Source organism: Botryllus schlosseri, chromosome 13, assembly GCF_051294905.1.
Source record: "Botryllus schlosseri isolate E-star chromosome 13, Bs_hap1, whole genome shotgun sequence".
NCBI lineage: Eukaryota > Metazoa > Chordata > Ascidiacea > Stolidobranchia > Styelidae > Botryllus > Botryllus schlosseri.
The window spans coordinates 10920022-10947756 of record NC_137248.1 but is presented as its reverse complement, the minus strand read 5'-3'; the positions used below and the strand labels follow the sequence as shown (position 1 = coordinate 10947756).

At 39.8% G+C, this 27735-nt stretch overlaps 2 protein-coding genes and 2 long non-coding RNA genes across 8 annotated transcripts in view; 2 read left to right on the top strand and 2 right to left on the bottom strand.

The window, feature by feature from the left end:
• LOC145454493 (uncharacterized) overlaps positions 1-27735 on the top strand; it is a 426394-nt gene that overhangs the window by 7787 nt on the left and 390872 nt on the right. The gene's annotated exons all lie outside the window — the stretch shown is intronic.
• LOC145454492 (uncharacterized) lies at positions 2597-2942 on the top strand. Its single transcript, XR_013920138.1, has 2 exons — positions 2597-2717; positions 2841-2942. It is a non-coding gene; the product is annotated as an uncharacterized LOC145454492 (long non-coding RNA).
• LOC145454384 (arginyl-tRNA--protein transferase 1-like) lies at positions 8391-11843 on the bottom strand. The gene has a single exon (XM_080332382.1). It carries the CDS (start codon positions 11130-11132, stop codon positions 9642-9644), a length of 1491 nt encoding a protein of 496 aa, XP_080188508.1. The 5' UTR covers positions 11133-11843; the 3' UTR covers positions 8391-9641.
• The window catches only part of LOC145454453 (uncharacterized), a 44724-nt gene continuing 36774 nt past the window's right edge, over positions 19786-27735 (bottom strand). For 2 of the 5 annotated variants that reach the window (XM_080332447.1, XM_080332448.1), the window contains exons 10-15: positions 25342-25521; positions 22355-22951; positions 21455-21691; positions 20884-21054; positions 20494-20691; positions 19786-20006 (exon numbers count right to left, since the gene is read on the bottom strand). In XM_080332447.1, coding sequence (XP_080188573.1) covers positions 19990-20006; positions 20494-20691; positions 20884-21054; positions 21455-21691; positions 22355-22951; positions 25342-25521 — 1400 coding nt within the window. In that variant the 3' untranslated portion in view covers positions 19786-19989. The remainder of the gene's footprint in view (positions 20007-20493; positions 20692-20883; positions 21055-21454; positions 21692-22354; positions 22952-25341; positions 25522-27735) is intronic. The other 3 variants (XM_080332449.1, XM_080332450.1, XM_080332451.1) reach the window with 3 other exon arrangements.

The window sequence follows — 27735 nt, the reverse complement described above, 5'->3', positions numbered from 1 at the left end:
TAGCGAAATATCTCGAAAATGTCCGAAAAATCCGACAACAATTTACTGGAAGAGCTTCCAAATCTACTATATTACAAGACTTGGTGTTGCTCATATTGCGTATTCATCCGAAATAGATTCGTTTTGCGCTCCTACTTCGGTATACATCTGTGCAAGCTTATAGAATTCATACAAGAAGGTTTCCATTTCCCTCAACGTCAACGTTGTCTCGGTACAGTAAATGGAGCGTTGACGCATCTAAAGTCCATGGAGATATGAAAGAAGAGGGCGAGATCTCCACTGAAATAATGTTGATGGTATAGATGAGATGTACTTACAGAAAGGTGTTCAATAGCACGCTGGTAAATATTATGCAGTAGATGAAAGCGGTCACTTATAAAGGCATTGTTGTAATGATGATCTCTTCAAAAATCTTCTTCAATCGTGGTGGAGGCACTGCCAGAGACCGAAATTACGGGAAGATGGTAGGCGGAAGAATTACTAGAGTGTATTGCTACTCTCAATGAGAATGGAGTTTTTGTTCAGGATAATCATCCATCCATCGTGAAAGCATTTTAAATATTGCGAGAAAAATGCCTTAGTAATGACGAGTTCTCTTTTCGTTAATACACCCTGCAAGAAACTATCAATTGAAAGATAGTTCTCGCAGTACAGGCAAATTAGTGGGGGACGGTTTCTAGTCGGTTTAACAGAAGTTACCAATTCTGAAAAGATAATACTGCTCCGTTCCATGCTGAAAATTGACATTAATTTCTGGGGACATTAAGTTTGTGTGTAAAGCTCAGCTCATTTGGATTGTTTTAAATATGTGGCAATTGAACTTACTCGATGACTTATATCTCCTGATAGTGAGGAGGTGTCCTACTATGTTGCTGGGTACATTGACAAAGATGTCCTCAAAAATTGCAATTGCAAATTGCTTGCCTCTGTGAGAAAATATGCTGCGAAGGACTTTAAAAAACGGAAGTTGAGCAGGTATAGCTTGCATATGCTTCATTGATGCATTTGATTACTCGAATTTGTTGTTGAAGCTTTATAACCATAAGCTTGGTGTTCGTTTTTGCAGTAGTTACTTGTGAAAACGATATCAATTTATTCTTTACATACTTTTATTGATTTTACAATGCAATAAATTACTTAACATTAGCAGGTTTGGTCCGTACCGCTATACAGCCTATTTCTGTGATTAGTGGATAACTGTATCTTCAAGGATGTCAATTGTAACTTTGGGTTTTTAAGACGTGAAAGTACTTAATTCGTCTGTTATACGGCTTTGTTAGACTTATATAAAGGGAGGCATCTGGTTGCGCGATGCGAAATCGTAAGCAATCCCTGATGTCTGTTTTGCGAACGTCGGCCTCCCCGATATTGCGAGTGTAATGTGCCATATAAGGCCGTAAGTTATCGTAGGCCCCGCTTGATGTTCTTTTGTTTTCTTCTGCCCGTTTATTTAATTGAAAGTCGATATATATATATGCTGACGATTACCCCTGACGAGTGTCAGCCGAAAATATTCGGGTTCATTTCAATATGAATATAGCCTACTATTCAATTGTATCCTCCTATCTGTTCATCACATCGCATTGTGTCTTATCGCATTGTACATTGTGAGTGACTTCGAATGAAAAATATAACCCAACGATTATCCTCTTATTATCCTGGACTGCGGGAGAAGCGGTAATCAGTTTACACCAGAATACACAATTCAAAGGTGCTTCATCTGATGTCCCCGTGGTCATTTTCAACTAACAACCATAAAAGAAGTTGATCAGCGTAGTAGCTATAAGTGACATACATAATCTGACATACCTTCAAGCACTGATTTAATGAGCCGTTCGCAGTTTCACTTTACGTTCAGTTCGTACTTACACCTGCATGGCCTAATCTTTGAGACAAGCATATTCAATTATTCATCTTATTCTGCTATTACATTTGTTCAGTCAGTCCACGATTTGCGTTTGTGTAATCTGTCGTCTGACCCGTCGTTTTCATTGAGAAATCCTTCTGGGATTCTGGGAAGTTTTCCCTTGCCAAATTATCGTGTTCGAGCAAAAAACTACTTTCTACATGTCAGAAAGTAGACAGTTCGTATTTCAACTTTAAATTAATCGGTTAATTTGGATATAGTCTAGAAACGTAACCACTAGAAGAGTGAGCAGATGAAAACCTACTGGCATGTTCCAAAATAAAAAGTACTTTCCTTATTTAGCTAGATAGACTAAGAGCACCATCACCGACGTGATGGAAACATCCATGGAAAAGAAAGCATCAGAGTTATAGCTAGTTACATTTCATTATAATTACTACTCAAGTAGAAACATACATAGAAATTTCCCCTCGATCAGAGATAGTCGATATATACCATTCTGTGGTGTGTTAGTAGAGTGCTGCATTGCAACCAGGACATCATGTCTGGGGTATGTTTGGGGTGTGTTCATACTGTGTTACAACCCGGACATCATGTCTGAAGTATGTTTGAGGTGTGTTCGTACCGCATTGCAACCTGCACATCAAGTCTGGGGTATGTTTAGGGTGTGTTGGTACAACGTTGCCACACTTGAAGATACCCCATAGTTACCCTAGACAAGATGTCGTTATGTTCGGTATGCTCCTTATTGCCAAAATGAAAGGCACCCCTTCAGAAATTAGGAGTATGGCGACATTTGCGAGTTGCGCCTGATCCGCGGTCCGCTGTTTACATTGTGGTCTTTGTAGTAGTCCGCTCGGTCCGCAGTTCCGCTCGGTCCGCCGTTTAGTATTGCAAGTTCCGCTCGTTCCGCGGTCCGCTCGTTCCGCCGTTTAGTATTGAGCTATTTGGTTATGGTCCGCTCGGTCCGCAGTTCCGCTCGGTCCGCCGTTTAGTATTGCAAGTTCCGCTAGTTCCGCGGTCCGCTCGTTCCGCCGTTTAGTATTGAGCTATTTTCTTATGGTCCGCTCGGTCCGCCGTTTAGTATTACATGTTCCGCTGTTCCGCGGTCCGCCGTTTAGAGTTGCCCCCAATGTATCAGATTGTGTCTAAATATATTCGCGATTACGAGACAAAGTGTCGTTCAACATTTGCGACCTTGCGTTTGCGCTCGCAGAAAGACCGTCGACCATGAAACCTAGGCACAAAATGATTGACGCATGTTGGTCGAAGCTTTCGATATCGATATGTCCAGACGCCGAATAGTCCATTCCTTGCAAATTGAGCCCAGCGATATACAGCAGGCCCACAAATATTATGACAATATTATTGACCTATGAACTTCGAAAAATATTCGTGCTTCGCGCGGCTAGTGTCCCGCGCAATAGTTCGTCAATCGAATGTGGCCCTTTGGCTGAAAAGGTTGGCCGCCCCTGGCCTAGGTGATCACTGAGCACTATGTGGAACAGAAATACCACGCTATAGGTAGGGATGGTGCACTCGTACAGGTACCGCGATTTAGTCGATACCGCGATTACCAAATGACTTGAAATTGAAGTCAAGTCATCTGAAAAAGTTGAGTAGAGTCATCCCAGCACTGCTTTGTAGTCTGGTATGCGATATAACCTGCTGTGTATCGTCAATGCATTCGGTAGACACTTGTCAACTATCACGTGCGCTCACTCGTCCTTTGAAATCCATTTGCTGCGTTATGCGAATGCACATTGAGAGGCTGGAGGGATGTAGGACGGTAGGTAGGTTCTAAAGTTCGGTTTTATTAGCAATTTTTGTCATTTCAATACACCACAAAATTGCGATACAATGAAAAGGAAGGCGTCGAAACGACTTGGAGTAGTCTTAGAAATCAGACACCCACCTTGGCCTAGGCGATGTAAAGAGGCGGCATGCACATTGCACACTGACTGAAAAGTGAAAAAGATAATATAAAAAGCAGGTGACAAAATGAGGTGGCATGTCACGGAAGGCGAGTTCGAAAGGTCAGGTCGTGGTCCGATAATATTGAGGGCTAACTAGGTTGTTTATTTGATTGATAGACTTCGCCAAGCCATTCCGGCATGGGCTAGGCATTCACAAAGCGAAAACACAGAGGATCATTCGGTTTTCGCAGAGACGTCGCTATATATAGGCAATTAGTCGTCTACAAGCGAAAGAACAAGAAGAATGCAGTTCTCGCAGTGACTTCGGTATATATTGAATGCTTATAGGACAGAATTTTTGGTGAGAATTGCCCCAGTTGCCTTCTATAGGAAGAGCCGCCACTGAATATGCCATTTTGCACAGGGTGGGATTGCAATCACGGCTACTTTTACCGATGACCTGTAATGAAGAGTTCCCGCAACCAAACTATGATCAAGTTTGTATTATCATAGGGTTATCATATTTTCGTGGCCCAAATTCCGGACACCATTTAACGCCTCCTAGCGGGCTTTAAAATGAGGTATGAACACATATGACGTCACACTGGCAATGCATTGCTCATCGAGAGGATTTTTTTCAACATGACCGTGCATTAACTATAGACTAGTAGACTATTGGTATTGGGCCATCTCTAATTAGAGCTCAGGTGATTTGCTATGTGGTGTGTATTGTCAATTGGTAACAACGTACTCTTTCGCGGGCTGTTTTGGATGAAATTGCCTGATCCGGAGGCCGCGTGTTTGATAGCTCTGCTATACCAGAGGTGGCCAGTAACGAAGTACTTCTAATTTTTGGAAATACCCAAGTAGTTTTCCTGTACTTCTGGTACTTACTCAAGTAGATCTGACTTCTACTTCAACTTCGTTTTTTTGATAACTTACTTTAGGGTTACCATATTTAGGAAAACTGAAAAGAGGACACTTTTTCAAAATTTTCAGACTTGCAATACCAAAGGAAAATCCTGAAAAATGGTAAATATTTTGCACTTCTAACCATAATTCTCAAAAAATAGGACAAAATCTCAAAAAAGAGGACATTTGGGCATCATCAGAGGACACTTTCAAAAAGTAAAAAAGGGGACAAATTCTTTTAAAAGAGGACGTATGGTAACCCTAACTTACTTAGCATGGAGGAGAAAAAAACGGGTGCGAAGACTAGATGTCCTCACGGCCGTATCGCAACTCCGTCGTCAAAGCATCTCGATGGTGGAGGCGAAAAAGAATTTCATATCTCTCTCTCTCCTTCCAGTAATATGTCCAGTGTAATAAAATGCACCTGGATAATTAGCTAGGCAATGTGTGTGAAGTAGATGGATTCGACCAATGCTAGGTTAAATTATAGCCTACGTAGCAACGTGTTTAAGAACTTGCGACACTGCTGTTAATCTTTTGGTGCCGGTTGAATCACACAACAGTAGCTTCGGAATTTGTCAGGTTTGTTTGTTTGTTTTGCGGTATTCATGGTGTTTGTCGACTACTATGATCGTTTACACCAGGCCGATATTGTTCATTATTTTCCGTAACTGCCGACTTATAGCACGGATCACCTCTATAGGCTTTTTGTAAGACACCGCTTACGCGGATAATGAATTTGCCAGGTGATGTTGGCCTTGCTGTTCAATTTCGGAAACAGCGAATATACGCACGGTTCCCTTGAAATTTTATTGAAGTCACATCTCCTCTGGCATATTCTTGAGTTTGGAGATGTTCCAAGCAATTTTGAACAATGCGTCTGTAACGCCGTCGGTAATTTTAACAATGGCTCGAAATGTGGATTGCTGGGCTTGACACCTAACTAGCAACGTTTTCATTAACATCAGGTGGTAATGTCTAACTCCACAAGAAGCTATTGTGGTATCATTTTAAGCTTCTAGCTTCGTTACAACAACTGTTCTTCGACAGATATGACACTTCGGTCTTACATAGCAATACTGTACCAGTAGTAATTGCGTTCATAATGAAAGATGTCGCGGGCCGCAAAATAATCGTCTGCGGACCGCATGCGGCCCGCGGGTTGAGAACCCCTGTCATAGAGTAAAGTAAAGCCCAGAACCTTTGTTGCGCTTCGCACACAGTAGTTATGGAGTGACAAATATGCTTTCACGAAACTATCAATGAATATAATTTAGGTACCAGATTGCGTGGTTCCCCTAACACCGCATTGTCGCCCATATCAAATATTTCATCACAGTAAATATGGCCCACCATAACGCTTGAAACTACCGCTTCGCAATCTAGCAATTACCTATCATATTGTAATCTAGCAGCCCATGACGTGTCCTACTAAACTGGGGAATCGTGCTTTTCTGAACGTTACACTTGTTTTAGCAGACCACCTTTGAAACTTTATGGACAAAATACATGAAATATATTTCCGGTTTTTAGAAGTGGTATTTGTAATTCTCTTTCAATTCCCAGTATCATATTTTGAGTTCTCATTAGTTTCAGTTCTTTTGTCTGGAGAACATACATGGTGAAGTATAAAAGCAAGTGTAGTATTGCCTTTAATTTCCGGAAATAAAGCTACACATGGCATTTTTTATTGCCATTTACTAATCGCGCAAAATGTTTACACCGTATCCAACACAACGTCTCCGTATTGCTCTTCGACTAAACTACGGGCCTTGTAATATGGGGGAGGGTGCCACACCATGTTATTTTCTGAAACGTGTTGTTCGAGTGAACAGAGGATTAGTATCGCATTTCCATATCAATACTATCATTTTCATCCCATGATGCGGACGAATGCTTATTATGCTGTCGGATATTGGATGCCTCCTGGTATGCATTAATAAGAATCAAGCTCTGCACCTTTCGCATAGCTCAAATTGGAGCTTTTGAAAGTCCATGCGAACGAATTACGGTCGTTTTCGCAGTTACTTACTTGAGTAGATTTATAGTTAGACAATTCTACTTCTACTTCAAGTAGTTTTAGGTTGCTTATGAAAGAAGTACTTCTACTCGTATTTGAGTAGTTTGTCGTCGCTACTTCTCTTAGTAGCTTTCTTGACTACTTTGACCACGTCTGTGCTATACTATTAATTCTGTGCAGTTAGCCTATGTGGCTGTGTGTCGTAGCTGGGACCAAAGCAACGCTTTTAAGCCAACTCCCTCCACCAAAACACTCGTGTGGGGCCCCGTCATAGGTTGACCGATGTAATTTCCGGTGGGGTTACTATGTGCGTCTGGTTGTGCAATTTTGCGAATGAATTCTGTCAATAATATTGGTTCTTCCATATATCATTATCAAATTTTATCCTATTAGTGTATCAGCCCACGTTATCATAGTTGGCGGTAGAGCTGGTGTAGATGATGACTTTGAAAATGTAGGAAACCTAATTGTACATCGCTAAGTCATGTTCATGTCACACGGAGAAGACTATTTATCAGCCGAAATGCAGGTACGCACCAGCAGTTGCACATCCCGTGGTTTCCAACCTTTGTGGTCGCGACTCCATTTCCAATTTGAAAATGTTCAGTGGTCCACCTCGAAATTTGGTAATCTGATTACTAAAAAAATGGCCAGCCTCTTTGTCTGGACCAGTGGTGCCCAACGTGGGCGATATCGCCCCCCAGGGGGCGACAGGGGAGAAAATAGCGAAGGGGGTGATACGGGGGGGGGGGGGGGCGATGACGCGTCAAAGCGGCCGATATTTTTTTTTTAGTCAACCCACGGAAATTTAGTTACAAATGTGTCAAATTCGACATCGAGCCGGAAAGTTGACCTTTTTTTTTAGTCAACCAGCCGGTGATTACAGTTGGTATGCCCATTATCCGGTACACAAAATTTGGGGGCGATGATTGGTGTTGAGCTTGAAAAGGGGGCGATGGGTCGAAAAAGGTTGGGAACCACTGGTCTAGACTTACTCACGGCCTATGTTGCAAGCTGATTCAGTTCAAGATCTTTGCGACCCCCCCAAAAGGGCAAACGCCCCAAGCTTGAAAACCACTATTTTTGACCAATAATCCAAATGGCCTTACCTACACTAGGTATATACGGTTCCCCAACAACTGCGATTACAATAAGTCTTTATTACAGTAAATGATAGTTATTTTAAATTATTTTTAATGTAGTTCTTGTGAGGTCAGAGGTACCCAAATTAATATCGATATATGTGACACTAAATTACGCGTAAATCGAAGAAAAATCACAAGTAGCATAAATCCTTCTCGAAACAATATATCGTTTGTTGTATTACGAAAAAACTTTCAGCTCCATTAAGGTCTTTATAATTACGGACATTTAAGGATGTTTCAGCTTTTCCTCCAGGACGCAGTTTAAACAGTGAAATTCCGGGCATGTCCGGGAGTATTGCAAACCAACGTCATATCATATTTTGCATGGACTTAGTCATTAGATTGGCATGCCCAACGAATGTACCTGTCTACAAACATTTTACCAATATTGCCAAGCCTTTATAGTTCTTGCTGTGTCATTGTAGGAGAAACCAGTGGGGCTGATTGATTCTAACTGTGTTCGTGGCTTCATTAAGAAGACTACTCATTTCATACTTAACAGTATCTCAAGATTGTTACATCATACAAAATACAAACGAATTGCTGTATTATAAGTCGACCATTCACTGGACAGTGCATAGTATCTACAATATATAAGAAACTACCAACAAAGTGATCAACCTTGTAGATCACGTTTCTACAGTTAACAATGAGTAGGAATTATTTTATCTTCAAACAAATAGACCTACAAGAAACATAATTAAATCACTGGCTAACTGATCAGAAAGTGTCACGAGACCAATATCACAAATATCACATAATAAAGCAATGAGTAAAATTAAGTGCTGAATTATAAGCATGGTATGATACAAATAAAGGATATAAATATGTTCTCGGCTTAATATCTTGCCATCCCTGTTACACAAGTGCCAATAATGACCCATAAAACGATTAAGCGCAGAAATCAAGAATGATGTATATTGTATATGAATCTGATTCATTATACAAAAACTACAGATTTCTTGACGGTGTCACCAAAGACAAAGTGCTTTAGCAAGATGAACAGCAGATACGGGCGACTTCTCCAGTCAGTGGGCCTGACATGGGAAAATTAAGGAGGCCTACATGGAGGGTGGAATTCGTGAATCGACTGCGTATTTATCCACCTATACTAGGAATAAATCATATTTAATATAAACTTTAAGTTCAAGTGTAGAGACTAAAAAGAGTATTCAATTAATTTATTAACATTATGTACTTCAATATCTGTTTAAGCCAATGAGACATCTGTGGTCGATCAACGTTGTCAACCAGTTCTTTGAACTCTAAACTGCATGTAAGACGTAGAAACCCTTGATAAGAACTAAACTAACCGCAGGCCACATTATCACACAACACCGGAAAATGGCTGCAGGCAGCTCAAAATCCCGTCACAGGCCCAGTTCAGCCCGCGGGCCAATGTTGCCCGCCCCTGATAAACAGGGATGAATAGTCTACTAAAAGCGTATAATCTATTCTACACTTCAACTGCCCAAATTTTCATATTGTTAGACTAGGATGGAGTTCACAATGCCTGATTGGCAGTACGATATATATTCGTCAGAATGAAATTTGTTGGCCATTCCCTCAGTCTTCAACCGACTGTACTGCAGAATCCACCAGGTTGAAATATGCTTTTTCACTTGCATCTGGTCTCAGATTGACTGATCATTTTTGCAGCCACACAATCCGAAACGACCTTGTTTTTCCTTGATAGGTATAAAATGTCATATTTCCCACAGTGTCGGAAGCTCAATCAAATGTTCCCGCTTGACAGAGCGTTTGTGCATGCAACTTTTCGGTTATAACGGATACAAGCTCACTGGCACACGTAATGGGATACTGGTAGCACATTTTGCACCGACTCGGCTGACATATTGTTTCAAAGTTTCCAACTCCTCTTTCCTGTCATCTACATCAACGCTGCTACCTGCGTTACCGCCATCAACATAACCATAGTGTTCCAGTATATATTGGCGGTAAGTTATGTTATTGCATTCATAACACACCAGGAGATTATCCATATCGAACGTGGTATGCACAGACTCGTTTTCGTTTCGAATTTCGTCTTCTCGGCCAGGATCCAACCGTGGCGTTCTACTCTCGAGAGCCACAATGCATTCTTGCAATGGGATCCACTTGTAGGTGTGTGGGCACAGAAGTTCAGCTGGGGCGAAACTTATCTTATATCTCATTTTCGGTGACAAATGCGTGTAAGCGCCGAGATAATAACGTTTGTGTCTGTTATCGATTTTATGCAACTCATTCAGTAAACATATCTCATTCAAAGCAGAATATATTCCCAACGATAAAAAGCCGTAGTCGGGATCATAATAAAAATACTCAGTCACCACGGCGTTGGGTATCAGAGTCAGAACTCCGACTGCAATAATTTTACCGTCCAATATATACTGCTGATGAAAGTTCCCGTAACCAGGGCCCGTACCGGTGAAATCGTGAGGAACGGGGCAATCCGTGAAACACCGCGACCACTTCAAAAACGACCATTCGCTCTCAGACTCCTTGATGACTACAGTCTGAAACTTTTTAAACACGTTAAATGATTCCCTTGAGGTACTTTGAAAACGTAGATCATCTTCCAAAGCCGGTACAAGAACCACTCGTAGTTCACGCTTAAAATTGTCAGCCGGGTTTAAGTGCGGTATCTGCGACCGGAGTATTTCGTAGGCATCTGGATGATTCTGCGGTACCTGCTGTTGTGTGGATTTCGTTTTGTTATTCATTTTGCGGACTTTGGACTTGACACAGAGGGGCTTATCGGGATCTGGTCCTAAACCAGATCTGGGTGGTAGTTTTTTAGACTTTTCACTCAGATGCCATGGAATATCTGGTGAGCCAACGGAACGCTTGTTATTATCTTGAATAACAATCGCTTCCCCAATACCAATGGGCTGTTCTTTGGGATTCACTTCTTTCTGCATCGCCACTGGACGGTATCTCTCCCTTGATTTCCATTTCTCCAATTCCTCCGTTCCTTCCGTCATTAAATATTTCCTCATCTTTCGCAGCACTCTAGCTTGCGATTTAGTTAATTTGTAATTCAAAGCCTCACATCGTATGGCGTACTGTGGGCAGCATGCTTTATCCGCAATTGGCTTGCATATGTATGACCCGATACGTCGCCATCCACGATCCAGAAGCATCTGGTAGTGTTCGGGTGTGATACGGGTGCCTTGCAACCATGACTCGCAAGATCCTTCTGGCAATGAACAATAGCTACAACTTTGATGAGTTTCGATCGCCAACAGTTCAACTTGAGACTCGGTGTCCATTTTGTAGGAAGTAAGAGCGGGCGCAAAATGTAGCCTACAGAAGAGACATCGTCGTAATTCTAAAACAGAAGATTATATCAATCGACAAAAGTTGGCACAGTCTGCTTCGAAGTTGATGTGAAGCTGTTGTTAGTAAAGGAATGAGACGCTCAATGACATCACCGATTTTAGTCTATACTTCGTAATCAGTGCGTAAGTAGCTTCCGATTGAGTCCAGTTTCACTACATTTTGAGCTCCAGTGGCCACTGGCCAGCGATAGGTTTAACTAATATTCTACATGACAAAGCATTCTGAACTTCTGTCGCATTGAAAAGTGACAAAGACATCTATCTTAATCCTGTCTTCACTGAATTATATTTCCACTTTAGATCTGGTTAAGGCGCACTACACTCTAAATATATTGTGTTGTCAAATTGAAATTGAATTCTACCAAATTATCCATAGTACGGTATTCGAAATATTCTTTTATATCAGATACTAGAGCCTCAACAGTTCAATTAAGCTTAAACTCGGCTGCAGAAGGAAGACCATACATCTTGGAGTAATTCATTTTTCTCTGTGTAGCGTAGCCAGCGTAGGGCCGTGAAGTTAAATCTGTAAAGTTCTACAACAAAAGCAGTACAAAAACGAGAAAGGCAAACTTTCTAATGGGCACCTCGTTTAGTGGCATCAGGAATTGCATACATACATATATACATCTACACCCTGCAGAAAGGAAGGAAAGGTTTCATATGTCCGAGAAAAAGAGAGCACGTCTAATACCGCCTGTTTGGAATCGGTGTCCTGTGCTCACACTATATTTCATTTTTTAATTATTTTTTATTAAATTACTTTAACTTGGAAAATCGTCGCTGCTCCCCTGATATATCAGGCAAAAAGGCCAGCGATTCCAATCAGGTAATACCCTAAATGGCAAATAATGTTGGTTGCTTCGCTTTGCTTTTCTTGTTGTCATGCAAATACTGTTGCCCTAACTTGCCCAGACATTGCTTCACTTGACTGATTTGCTACCATTTTCAAATTTTTCAACTAACATTTGTCACAGGTCACAGCCTGACTGACAAGTTGTTTGATGCGGGTGTGATTAGACTAGCTGACCTCCAAGGTCGTATCGATCATTACTATCTGATACTTAATGCCAAATACTACCGGTATTCTACACAGTAGTTCTGCTTTCATTTTTGATGGCTAGAATTTGATGGCTAACTTCCCCCAGGCCCCAGGTGAATACGGTGCATGCTTGTTTTCTGTACTCCCTACTGGAATCTCGGTTCGTTTTGCCTGATATCTCGGTACGTTTTGCCTGATATAACAGGTGAGCAGCGATGATTATCAAAGTTGAAGTAATTTAATAAAAAATAATATAAAAATAAAACACAGTGTGCTGTGAGCACAGGAGGTCTGTACTGTACTGTACCACTATATCATTGCCGTCCGCTTGTTATGTATCTCGGTTGGATGAAAACAAAGACTCTCTCTCTCTCGCTACTCGCCTCGCACTATAGCCTACTACTATACTTGACTATACTTCCCAAGGTCAACCAGCATGAAAATGTGCCAAAATTCCAACATTTAGCACCTATAAACACCACTGTGAAGCCGCCGGAATATGCTTACGTCATATATACGGTTATGCTGAATCACTATCAGGAGAGTGCTTCGCCTGTCAGTATATCAAATATTCAACACGGTAATATAAGAATTCATGTAGTATCGCATCAGTATCGTGTTTTAGAGTATTAAGTGGTGATATGAGTAATGTAATAAAATAAGGACGGCAATAATCTCAGGGTTTCAAACATTGAGTTTCGAATTTCGCACCGACCGTACGACCATCACAACATATCACTAGCACTACGATATCACAATAGCTGCAACACATATCACATCTTTAAAGGTATAGTCAGCGAAATACTTTAAACACGCATCGAAAATTACGATTTCACAACAGCGGCAACGCAACCTTCAGTACAAACTATTCCCATCGATCATTAGGGCATCGCAATATATCACTAAGACGCTTATTATATTGGCACACGATGTAGATAAAGTGTCCTACTATTCTAAAAATGCATTCATTTTATCACATCATTAAAATTATAGTCACCGAAATACCTTCAATACGCATCAAAAATTACGATTTCACAATAGCGGCAACGCAACCTTCAGTACAAACTATTCCTATCGCTCATTAGGGCATCGCAATACATCACTAAGACGCTTATATTGGCACACGATGTAGATAAAGTGTCCTAATATTCTAAAAATGCATTCATTTTATCACATCATTAAAGGTATAGTCAGCGAAATACTTTAAAATACGCATCCAAAATTACGATTTCACAATAGCGGCAGCGCAACCTTCAATACAAACTATTCCTATCACTCATTAGGGCATCGCAATATTTCACTAAGACGCTTATATTTGCTCACGATGCACATAGAGTATCATACTGTTCTAAAAATGCATTCATTTTATCACATCATTAAAGGTATAGTCACCGAAATACTTTAAAATACGCATCCAAAATTACGATTTCACAATAGCGGCAGCGCAACCTTCAATACAAACTATTCCTATCACTCATTAGGGCATCGCAATATTTCACTAAGACGCTTATATTTGCACACGATGTACATAGAGTATCATACTATTCTAAAAATGCATTCATTTTATCACATCATCAAAGGTATAGTCAGCGAATTACTTTAAAATACGCATCCAAAATTACGATTTCACAATAGCGGCAACGCAACCTTCAATACAAACTATTCCTATCGCTCATTAGGGCATCGCAATATATCACTAAGACGCTTATATTGGCACACGATGTAGATAAAGTGTTCTACTATTCTAAAAATGCATTCATTTTGTCACATCATTAAAGGTATAGTCAGCGAAATACTTTATAATACGCATTTAAAATTACGATTTCACAATAGCGGCAGCGCAACCTTCAACACAAACTATTCCTATCACTCATTAGGGCATCGCAATATATCACTAAGACGCTAATATTAGCACACGATGTACATAGAGTATCATACTATTCTAAAAATGCATTCATTTTATCACATCATTAAAGGTATAGTCAGCGAAATACTTTAAATAACGCATCAAAAATTACGATTTCATAATAGCGGCAGCGCAACCTTCAACACAAACTATTCCTATCACTCATTAGGGCATCGCAATATATCACTAAGACGCTAATATTAGCACACGATGTACATAGAGTATCATACTATTCTAAAAATGCATTCATTTTATCACATCATTAAAGGTATAGTCAGCGAAATACTTTAAAATACGCATCCAAAATTACGATTTCATAATAGCGGCAGCGCAACCTTCAACACAAACTATTCCTATCACTCATTAGGGCATCGCAATATATCACTAAGACGCTAATATTAGCACACGATGTACATAGAGTATCATACTATTCTAAAAATGCATTCATTTTATCACATCATTAAAGGTATAGTCAGCGAAATACTTTAAATAACGCATCAAAAATTACGATTTCATAATAGCGGCAACGCAACCTTCAATACAAACTATTCCTATCACTCATTAGGCCGATTAGGGCATCGCAATATTTCACTAAGACGCTTATATTTGCACACGATGCACATAGAGTATCATACTATTCTATAAATGCATTCCTTTTATCACATCATCAAAGGTATAGTCAGCGAAATACTTTAAAATACGCATCCAAAATTACGATTTCACAATAGCGGCAGCGCAACCTTCAATACAAACTATTCCTATCACTCATTAGGGCATCGCAATATTTCACTAAGACGCTTATATTTGCACACGATGCACATAGAGTATCATACTATTCTATAAATGCATTCATTTTATCACATCATCAAAGGTATAGTCAGCGAAATACTTTAAAATACGCATCCAAAATTACGATTTCACAATAGCGGCAGCGCAACCTTCAATACAAACTATTCCTATCACTCATTAGGGCATCGCAATATTTCACTAAGACGCTTATATTTGCACACGATGCACATAGAGTATCATACTATTCTAAAAATGCATTCATTTTATCACATCATTAAAGGTATAGTCACCGAAATACTTTAAAATACGCATCCAAAATTACGATTTCACAATAGCGGCAGCGCAACCTTCAGTATAGTCTTAGAAGACTACAAGGACGAAATTCATGATGAGACTTTGAAACAAGAGAGAACTGTGCAGAACACGGAAATTGATGAAGACATTCGAATTTTGGATACATGTGAGGATGAAATTGATAAGAATTTGAAACACGAGAGTACTGTACAGAACACGGAAATTGATGAAGACATTCGAATTTTGGATACATGTGAGGATGAAATTGATAAGAATTTGAAACACGAGAGTACTTTACAGAACTCGGAAATTGATGAAGACATTCGAATTTCTGATTCGTCCAAGGATGAAATTGATCAGACTTTGAAACAAGAGAGAACTCTACAGAACATGGATCGTGATGAAGAAATTCAAATTGCTGATTCGAGACCACCGAAAAATGCAACAACAACGCCCGACGATAAAATATATTGCATATGCAGATCAACTTGGAATGGTGAGCCCATGGTTCATTGCGACACTTGCAGCGATTGGTGGCATGAGGAGTGTATACTGCACCAAAACGACTTGAAAAACTACGTTGATGGCAAATGGGAGGATGTCCCGCTGGTATGCAATTCTGCAGTTGTTGCGGTACATTTAAATAACGGCAAAGAAAGGGGACACTTCATCAGTGTTTCAAAAAAAGCTTGTATAGTGACGCCAGCACCAGTTATGTATCTCCAAATAACGTTATTGTTCCTAATACACCCGCCAACAAAAGCGATGGTTCCACTTCTACTGAGGATATGTTGGAGCTTCCAATACCTAGGCCTATACTGTGGTCAGTAGAAATGTCCAATGCTCCAACTTAAGCCCCAATGAGCCTCCAGGTCGAATTCTGTTACAAATATTCGATGAGCATAATTATGCTCGAAACGGGGCCAGCGAAGAACTACCCATAGAAAGTGAGGCAAGCTTTCAAATTGATGAAATCAATCTTAAAGGCAAGTTTGACATTTCGCAAGTTACTTGGGAAGAACTTACTCAAGGTGGGGAACTGCGACATCGATTTAATTCGGCAGATTACAGGAAGATTATCCTTGATGGAATATATGCCATATACAACGAATGTGTACCAGCAATTGAACAACATTATCTAACATTTTCTCGCGAGGCAAAAGATAAAGGAAAATACGAAGGTAATGTGCTTCTATACTGTACTCATTATCAATGTTGCGACTGCAATACTAAATATGTCATTGAATTCTATTCATTTCGTAATTCGCATATTGTTGTGGCTGAAGTTACTATATTTGGTATTAGGCGACATTCCAAACTTTGCGTTCGTTTACGACCTATTCGGGGCAAAGAAAGAAAAAATATGACAGAAAAACTGAGGCATTGCTCTGCAGCAGTGCAATTTAATAAATTGTATCAAACGCTGACGCGGAATCAGAGATCCCTAGGATCGCATATCGAAGTCCTTAATCCCCAGGTTCTTCGCAAAATGAAAAGCGAAGGAAATTCCCCAGAGCCTTATCTCTTGTGGTGGTTGAATTTGGAAACCATGAAGCTATGTGTGAGAGAGAGAGAGAGAGATATGATATTCTTTCTCGCCTGCACCATCGAGATGCTTTTGTACTGAAGGTTGCGCTGCCGCTATTGTGAAATCGTAATTTTGGATGCGTATTTTAAAGTATTTCGCTGACTATACCTTTAATGATGTGATAAAATGAATGCATTTTTAGAATAGTATGATACTCTATGTACATCGAGTGCAAATATAAGCGTCTTAGTGAAATATTGCGATGCCCTAATGAGTGATAGGAATAGTTTGTATTGAAGTTTGCGTTGCCGCTATTGTGAAATCGTAATTTTTGATGCGTATTGAAGGTATTTCGGTGACTATACCTTTAATGATGTGATAAAATGAATGCATTTTTAGAATAGTAGGACACTTTATCTACATCGTGTGCCAATATAAGCGTCTTAATGATATATTGCGATGCCCTAATGAGCGATAGGAATAGTTTGTATTTAAGTTTGCGTTGCCGCTATTGTGAAATCGTAATTTTTGATGCGTATTTAAGGTATTTCGGTGACTATACCTTTAATGATGTGATAAAATGAATGCATTTTTAGAATAGTAGGACACTTTATCTACATCGTGTGCCAATATAAGCGTCTTAGTGATGATATATTGCGATTCCCTAATGAGCGATAGGAATAGTTTGTACTGAAGGTTGCGTTGCCGCTATTGTGAAATCGTAATTTTGGATGCGTATTTTATAGTATTTCGCTGACTATACCTTTAATGATGTGATAAAATGAATGCATTTTTAGAATAGTATGATACTCTATGTACATCGTGTGCAAATATAAGCGTCTTAGTGATGATATATTGCGATTCCCTAATGAGCGATAGGAATAGTTTGTATACTGAAGGTTGCGTTGCCGCTATTGTGAAATCGTAATTTTTGATGCGTATTTAAGGTATTTCGGTGACTATACCTTTAATGATGTGATAAAATGAATGCATTTTTAGAATAGTAGGACACTTTATCTACATCGTGTGCCAATATAAGCGTCTTAGTGAAATATTGCGATGCCCTAATGAGTGATAGGAATAGTTTGTATTGAAGTTTGCGTTGCCGCTATTGTGAAATCGTAATTTTGGATGCGTATTTTAAAGTATTTCGCTGACTATACCTTTAATGATGTGATAAAATGAATGCATTTTTAGAATAGTATGATACTCTATGTACATCGTGTGCAAATATAAGCGTCTTAGTGAAATATTGCGATGCCCTAATGAGTGATAGGAATAGTTTGTATTGAAGTTTGCGTTGCCGCTATTGTGAAATCGTAATTTTGGATGCGTATTTTAAAGTATTTCGCTGACTATACCTTTAATGATGTGATAAAATGAATGCATTTTTAGAATAGTATGATACTCTATGTACATCGTGTGCAAATATAAGCGTCTTAGTGATGATATATTGCGATTCCCTAATGAGCGATAGGAATAGTTTGTACTGAAGGTTGCGTTGCCGCTATTGTGAAATCGTAATTTTCGATGCGTGTTTAAAGTATTTCGCTGACTATACCTTTAAAGATGTGATATGTGTTGCAGCTATTGTGATATCGTAGTGCTAGTGATATGTTGTGATGGTCGTACGGTCGGTGCGAAATTCGAAACTCAATGTTTGAAACCCTGAGATTATTGCCGTCCTTATTTTATTACATTACTCATATCACCACTTAATACTCTAAAACACGATACTGATGCGATACTACATGAATTCTTATATTACCGTGTTGAATATTTGATATACTGACGGGCGAAGCACTCTCATAATAGTTATTCAGCATAACCGTATATATGACGTAAGCATATTCCGGCGGCTTCACAGCAGTCCTATAAACACTGCTGCCAACTCCTCAAGATCAGTGAAAACGTTAAGTTGTTGCAAGAGCTCACCCATAAAAAAAATCTAGATTGTCATACACGGCAAAAACGTACAGATCACTCCTCCGACCCGGTGATGACGATGAGTTGGCGGATAGTGATATTTGAGAATCCGAACCAATCCGACAGCTTGAGTGACTGTTCGAATCCGCAGGATATCATCTAAAAGTCTATGAGAATCCGAAGAATAGCATCCAAGAATCCGGAAAATCGCATTGATGATGATGATAACAGTTTGATTACGATTATATCAGAGCGATGAGAGAGAGAGAGAGAGATATGATATTCTTTTCCGCCTGCACCATCGAGATGCTTTGACGATGGAGTTGCGATACGGCCCCATGAGGTCATCTGGTCGTCGTTTTTTTCTCCTCCATGCTATCGGTGATTACTGAGCGCCTAGCAGGATAGCTGCGGCTACCAATTTTCGAGTCTTTGGTATGATCCGGCCGGGGATCGAACCTACGACCTACCGCTCGAGAAGCCGGACGCATAACCATTACACTATCTCGCTCGGTTGATGTTGGTTCAATGAAACGGTTAATGAGAGGATTATCATCGAAAAACTCACATAACTCCGCTTCGACTGGTCGGAATTGACTCAAATTTGTTTTGCATCGTCTTTGAAGACAGCTCAACAATTTCATGGGCTGGCAGAAAAATTTGAAAAATTTTTGTTTTAATTTTACTTGATAAATTAAAATTTTTAATTGGATCTGCAGAGTCCTATACTTGTTAGAATTGAACCAAATTTGGTGTGCAGCGTTTTTTTTTTAGGGTAACCTGACAATGTAAGACGTGAATGGCTGGAATATGGGGAAAAAAGTTATTTTTGAACAGCCCTCATGGGCGTTCGTATATTGAGAAATTTTCATCATTTCGAAACACCACGAGATTGCGATAGAATGAAACGATAGGAAGGAGTTTACGCGACTTGGCGTTGTCACAGTTAACTTCCAGCAAGCGATGAAAATGAGATGGCTGTATCGGTGTGAGAGGGTGTCGGTAGACGAAGCCGATATGTCAGATCGTGGTCGAATCAGTCTGTCTAGTATTTCCTCAGCAGAAATCCTCACAAATGAAGCAGCAAAAGAGACATAGCTAATGTGCAAGTGCGCGGCGGTCTGTATTCCAAATTGAACGAACAAATCATGTGCACTCTGCAACCGTTTCACCCAAAGCTGTTTACCACCGATAATAGTGAGTTAATTAAAATTGATAGTTCCATCGACGAAACACTTCGACGAAAATGTTAGTTGCATTCTTTGTGCTTCTGCTATCCTCTACTATGCCAATATCTCCAATCTTAAAATGGAACAAAATCTGAAATAAAAGGAACATATGTTGAAATTGACAAACGAAACGATAAAAGCCGCTCTACGTCTGATCTCTCTCATCTGTTGGTCGCAGTTCTTTCAGATTATTGTCAGTGAGCCATCAATAGTGATCTATTAAAATTCACAGGAGCACGCACAGACTTTATTCTAGCTGGGTCGAGATAGTTTTACGATCTCCCCAGATGTACACAGCATTACATTGAAAATATATTCCCAAACTCCATATTAAACAATCAGTAGATCGACATGCGATACTGCGGTCAATGGAAAGAACGCTTGGCTTCGCTCATGTGGTGAATTCGAGAAATAGCGATATCTATTCCTGTTCTATTCTATTCTAGGAGACTCACGACTCCAGCCACGCATGCTCATTGCGCATTTTAGGGGCGAGATGAGCTCGAAAATTCACCAGGACGCGTTGTGTGTTAACTGTTCATGCGTTGTAGGCCCTATTCTATTTTGTACATTCTTACCCCAAGAACAATCTCCCTGATTGCATTCTTCCATCTTCGTGGGTTGTACTGTCCCGCGGCAAAAATGCCTACCGACATTTTGCTGCGAGACGTTGTCGAAGCAATATTGTCCTAGTTTTTGGGTTCCAGCATTGCAGGTCTTACTACATTGGGTCAACGGATAGTACGTGCCAGACCAACGGAAACGCGACGCTGTCGCTGGAAAATAATGAAAATCATGACGACGATTCTGAGTGGGTCAATTTGTGATAACTACAATACGATTTTTGGGGGAAGCAGGGAGCTGAGAATGCTTGCTCTTTTTGGAAGGCTTTCATCGGGATTAGGTCAAACACTCGGCGAAGAATGAGGCATTGTACATTACGCAACAAAATGAAAGCGAGATTGTACCTGGGCATGCGAACGAATTACAAGGACTTGGTACAGCCGATGAACCACTGGGACAAAATGTCGGTGCGACAACTTGTCCAGAGCTGTCTACGCATGGCCGTGAGTATGTTTGAGTGCCTCCGCCGCAGCTTCTGGAGCAACTTGTCGGCGCCCACTTCCCCCAAGTGTATTCTGAAAAGAAGAAGCAGCCTGGGCTTATATCTATTTCGACCGTCCATATTTGGCATTTTGGGGTTCTGACCCCGATCAACCATTGGTCGACTAAATAAATAACAATTATGAATTGGGAGAGTATATATACAATACATTATAACGCTAAAATGCGCCTTATTTCTACCAGATATGATGCCAGCAGACTTTAAGGCGATAAATTGACCAGTTTGTAAGTTGCTAGAATTCTTAGTTCTAGACTTTCAGTACGCCGAAGTAGCCTAATTTATATTAGGTCTGACACAGGGATATAGGCGACTTGAATGGCATTGTGCGATTGGGCTGAGCATTGGGATGGGATAGAAATATCTATAAAAGTATCGCTCACTGTACCAGGCTATAAATATATGTCATGTCCAACTCACAACGAGAGGTTCATTCTTATTTTTCTTGCGAAAGACAGAGTCTGACTTACGACCTAATGGGCAATTCATGGTATTGCATTTAGTAGTCGCAGAGCCACTCGAAAGTCCTCCCCTGCAAAGTGTCGCCGACACAATATTTTGATAGCCATCCATGCACGGTCGTGTGTAGGTCATAGTACCGCCGTCACAAGTTTGACTGCAGCCTGATGATGACCATTTGCCCCAAACATACTCTAAAAAGAAGTTAAAAGTTTGCGAACTCTTTTACACTGTTATGACAACACCCACAATATCAGCTGGATGTTGTCCTGGTCAACGGGAATGTGACCTTACACATAACTTTAACGCAGTGGCTCTTAACATTTCCTAACCCGCGGAAGGCTTACGCTAATCTGCAAGCATTCGCGGAACCTCAAATCTTTGCTGGGCCATAGAAAAACGGGAATATACCACAATACACATCTAACAACACATCTAATGAAAGATATGAAATGTGCATCAACAGCGTATTAATAGAACCAAATCAATAAACTATATGATTTCCACACAAAACGATAGCATTATAATGAATATTAATTGCAAATCTGTTAGTGTGCCCTTCCATATACCAGTTCTGAAACGAGAGGCTTCAACGTGGAAAGTGTCATCGTATACTGTTCGGTCGAAACGCAAGCGTGGTGCCAATTGCTTGATTACAAATGAGCTTATAAATATTGGAGATAGATTGGCCATTCAGAAAGGCTGGGCTTCAATTCGAATCTCAACTCTCCCTTCGTACGCCATTGCACATGACGTCACAATATGCACGCCAGAAATGTCAGTGATTTGATTGGAAACGATTGCAGCGTTCGAAAATACTAGTTTACCCAACACCATATGCGCTAAGATCTAATTACCTTTGATGGGTTCAGACGTTGGCGCACAAGACACTTCCACCACCGAATCTGTGATATTGCCGATGGAAGTGAACGAATTGATCATGATAGGTTCGCTTTTATGAGAAAGATCTTTGAGCTGATCATCGTTAACTTGATCCCCCACGCCGATCGCCAGCATGACGTCAAAATTACTTCTGGCCTCATTGATTGCGTCTGCGTCGCGGTTGTCGCTTGCTTGTCCGTCAGTAATTGCGATAAGGATCTTGACGGAACCTGGCCTCGTCTTGGGTACTACATCGCTGTTGACGAATCGCAGTGCGCTGTACGTATTCGTACCTGAGTCCATTTGTGTAATGGCCTCCACGGAGACCTTTATTTCGGCAGAGGAAGCTTGTATCGTTTGTTCGATTTCAATTTGAACGTTACTAGAGTACTGCACTATTATAATCCGTGGCTTCATCGTTGCTCCAACTACAGCAGGCCGCAGTTGATCCACTACTTGCAAAATCCATTGTTTGACTTGTTGGAAATCGTTTGCCTCGATAGAACCACTTCCATCGATTAGAAATACGACGTCAAGCATGCTCCGAGATGTTGCAGTGCAAACCGAACTCACTGTATCAAGTCAGTGCATGACATTTGAAGAAAGGAGAAAACGGCAGTAATTTCATACAACGCTTATATAATTATACATCGTCTGCTACTGGTTCCGCTAGTGAAAATGATGTAAGTCTATCCAAAATTAATTGTTATTTGACAACATTTAAAACCAAAAAGTAGGACTTTTGATCGAGAAGCGGCTGATACGAAATGTGAGTCTTCAACATGATTTTAATTAATGAGTGTAAAGAAAGTTGACCGAAAGAAATCATTAATACATGAATTATTTGTTGCGGAACACCTCCTGTCATGAGTCTTCGTAGGGTTGATAATAGCGAGTCGATTACACATTTGATACACGACCTTCGCATTGAATCACAGTGGGCTAATTCCATTATAATTTAACAGGGGCTGTAATGCATACCCTCAGAATTGTCCAATATTTACAAATGTTATTCTTTTTTGAATTCCAAGTTTATTAAAAAAAAAAATTGAAAAATGTTCAGCGGTTCAAAAGATATTGCGATTTAAAATCCTCTCGTCACTAGGTGGCGCTACTTTCAAAAATCTTTGAAATCGATATTTTTCGCTCAAATGATGGTAGAGAACCAATTAAAATGTCCAATTAACCAATTCTGGGGCCAAGGAATTCAATAAAACCAACTGTTTCGCCCTAAACTCAATGAAAAAAAAGTTACGGATGAAAAAAAAAATGGGGGGGACGGGCTTGAAAATGTCTGTAGGATACGGCCTACACAAAAAAAAATTCTTGTGAAATGTGCTTTTAAGGAGTATGGTTGATAAAAAGCTTGATTTTAAATTTCACATTTATTCCACCGTGAAATATGCATTACATAAAAATTTCATGGTCCCAACCCATATCCCTGCTCACCGTAAATACTATTATCACCAGTCAGATATATGAATAAATTGATTCGATTTGGTTTTCGCAATTTTTCAAGTAGAATCCGTGCGTAACCACCGCAAGATCAATTGTAAATATTTTTTTCGTTACTTGCTTCTATTGTTGTTGAAGCGGTGGTTCTGGACGGATTCTACTTGAAAAATTTCGAAAACCAAATCGATTAATTTATTCATATATCTGACTGGTGATAATAGTATTTACGGTGAGCAGGGATATGGGTTAGGACCATGAAATTTTTATGTAATGCATATTTCACGGTGGAATAAATGTGAAATTTAAAATCAAGCTTTTTATCAACCATACTCCTTAAAAGCACATTTCACAAGAATTTTTTTTGTGTAGGCCGTATCCTACAGACATTTTCAAGCCCGTCCCCCCGGTTTTTTTTTTCATCCATAACTTTTTTTTCATTGAGTTTAGGGCGAAACAGTTGGTTCTATTGAATTCCTTGGCCCCAGAATTGGTTAAATGGACATTTTAATTGGTTCTCTACCATCATTTAAGCGAAAAATATCGATTTCAAAGATTTTTGAAAGTAGCGCCACCTAGTGACGAGAGGATTTTAAATCGCAATATCTTTTGGAGCGCTGAACATTTTTCAATTTTTTTTTTTTTAATAAACTTGGAATTCAAAAAAGAACAACATATGTAAATATTGGACAATTCTGAGAGTATGCATTACAAATCTCAAAAAATTTGCTAAATTATAATGGAATTAGCCAGTGGCAGTAGTAAAGCAGTCACGATAAGCACACTTCCAAAAATCACTCGCATTCATTCATTTCAAGTTCTTTCATAGCATGTATGGTAGGCTTACCATACGTCCTCTTTTAAGAGGATTTGTCCTCTTTTTTGACTTTTTTGAAAGTGTCCTCGAAGGACGCCCTTTTGTCCTCTTTTTTGAGATTTTGTCCTCTTTTTTGAAAATTTAGGCAGATTTAGAACAAATGGCGAGTGATAAGCCGCATATCAGCACAGAAGTGAAGCTCCGGCGGGTATTTCGGAGTGAAAAACGGTGATTTTAGCTCTGAGCGAAAAGATGACCTTTTTTTTATTTTTTTATTTTTTTTAGTCAACCGATCACAAAGTGGTAAAAGTTAACCGGTTTTTGAGAATTTCACTCCGGTTTTGCAAGTTGCAAATTTCTGAAAAAGTGTCCTCTTTTTTGATTTCCAAAATATGTTAAGCCTAATGTATGGTAAAAATAATTACTTCATTTAAACAGCTCGTTCGCGATGATATTTAATTAGTGAGATACTTTGATTTGTATGTAATATGAATAAGTGCAGTTTAGCCCAATTAGTTTTGATTTTTATTATAGTTTGCAAAAGAGAATGCCTCAAATAACATATAGTTAGTGAAGAGAATGCCTTGAATAACATAATGTATATAGGCCTATACACATTAGAGGGATAGAGGCGCTTGAATTTGATACGAAACTGTTCACCTGTTTTGCGTTTTCAACAACAAAGTGGCTTACCTGACTGGCATTTCATAGTATTGCAAGTCACGGACGCGTAACCATTCGAAGAACCGCCCGGGCATAAAGACGATGCAACAGTTTGCCCAGAGTCGTCCATGCAATGCCGTGAGTAGGTGATGGTACCGCCGCCACAAGTTTGGCTGCAGCCTGACGATGACCAATTGCCCCAACCGTGTGCTGAAAGGAACGACGAAGTTCGCACCCGTCACCAAGACAGCATTAAAATACATTAACTAGATACTGCGCTTTATGGCCACACATATCCCCCGAACGTACTAACTTAGTAGCTATCTGTAATGTAGGCTACCTGGTCTGCCATCGACATGTAACGACTAGGGATGGTGTGAACTTGAGGTTCACGTTCGCGTTCTGTGTGTGAACCTCGGAAATTTAGAGGTTCGCGTTAACAACAGAACCTTGGTAGGTTCTGCACTGTGAACCTTTTTCATATATTACAATTATAACATTATAACATCTTTGGTTCAAATTTATTGCATTTCAACTGCGGGCCACTCTATGCATGGCGCTGGCAGCATTAAAAATCAACACTAAACGAGCATGCACCTTGACAATCTCAAAAGTTTTACTTGCTTTGTTACAAAAGTTTGCTCGAAATATCCAGCTTTCCGTTTGTGAATATTTAGTGACTCTCTGCTGTGAGCTTGACCCGCAATCACAAAACATCACGAGCGAAATACGTAGTCAGCGAATGATGCTTATTCAACCAATCAATAAGATTGATATCGTTTTCTGATGTAAAAATTCGAGAAGGCGTACGGGGTCAATCATGACATCAATATCTTTACTACATCATTAAAACCAAATCCGTGCGATTGAGGGGTTGACTACTGCTGTATAACTTCTTAATGGGGTGATATCGGTAGCAAGTATAGAAACCCATTTTACACTCTGCTCAATATCAATGTAGCAATACCCAGACGCCGAATACATTGCACGGTCTGGCCTAAACCGTTAAGGGGTAAGTGTATATTCCCTGATAAGTCCTTGTCGAAATCGTTGGCAAAGCGACGGAAGATATTGATTTTATGGGAGTATTATATCAATTGATAAACCCAGTTGATACATTTAGTGACGTTTAAAACGCATCATCATTGTTGCATTATGTGACCCGAGTCGTCGCTAGGTATCCTGTACAACTGTACATTAATATAGGCTATCACTTCATTGAAAGAGAGGGTTGGAATTAGCAATATTACATCACGTGACGTCACGAGGTTCACGTTCGCGTTCACACAGAACCTTTCAAAAAGGTTCACGTTCACACGAACCTGAACCTTTCAGAGGTTCACACCATCCCTAGTAACGACTAATAAGAACAATCGAAGATTCTGGATAATAGTGCTAATCGAAGTTTGACGCGAAAATAGGGGAATTACTTATCAACAAAGAGTCACTGAGATGTATCCGGTATAGCTGATGCCAAAACAATCTAAATAAATAAGGAGAAAATTCAGAAATACGGAGAGATGTTACAAATACGGAAGGTATTCAAACCTGACTATATCAAAGTCACAGTGATGACACGTGAACAGCACGCAAAGACTGATAACAGCAGAATTAATTTCGAGCTGGCGAATCTATAGCAGGGTTACTTCCAGAATCTCCGCGAACATCTTCTGATTTGCGATTCTCAGTAAATATATGACATTGTTGCTCAATGTTTAGGAAAAAACTATACTTACTTGTGTATTTTGAAAAATATATAGTGAGCAACTATTTTGAATTAACTACGATATAGTAGTATATATAGGATTTATAGAAGTATAAAGTAGTTTGTGACATGTTTTCATCGCTTTTAGGTGTGAATTCATCATAAGAAATGCCAATCACTCTTATCACGGTAACTGTTGAATATATTTTCGAACATTGCACCAATTTGTAGTGTCATTGATAATTTTACATTAATCGAAAGAGGCCAATAATACGCGAACCCTCGACTAAATCCATCCGGGGCCTACGATAACTTACGGCCTTATATGGCACATTACACTCGCAATATCGGGGAGGCCGACGTTCGCAAAACAGACATCAGGGATTGCTTACGATTTCGCATCGCGCAACCAGATGCCTCCCTTTATATAAGTCTAACAAAGCCGTATAACAGACGAATTAAGTACTTTCACGTCTTAAAAACCCAAAGTTACAATTGACATCCTTGAAGATACAGTTATCCACTAATCACAGAAATAGGCTGTATAGCGGTACGGACCAAACCTGCTAATGTTAAGTAATTTATTGCATTGTAAAATCAATAAAAGTATGTAAAGAATAAATTGATATCGTTAGTAGTATAGTCGATCGGTCGTGACGGGCTATGGGGCTCTTATGGCGGGGTCGCGAGCGGCTGGAAAACCGGGGGTGGCGAGCGGC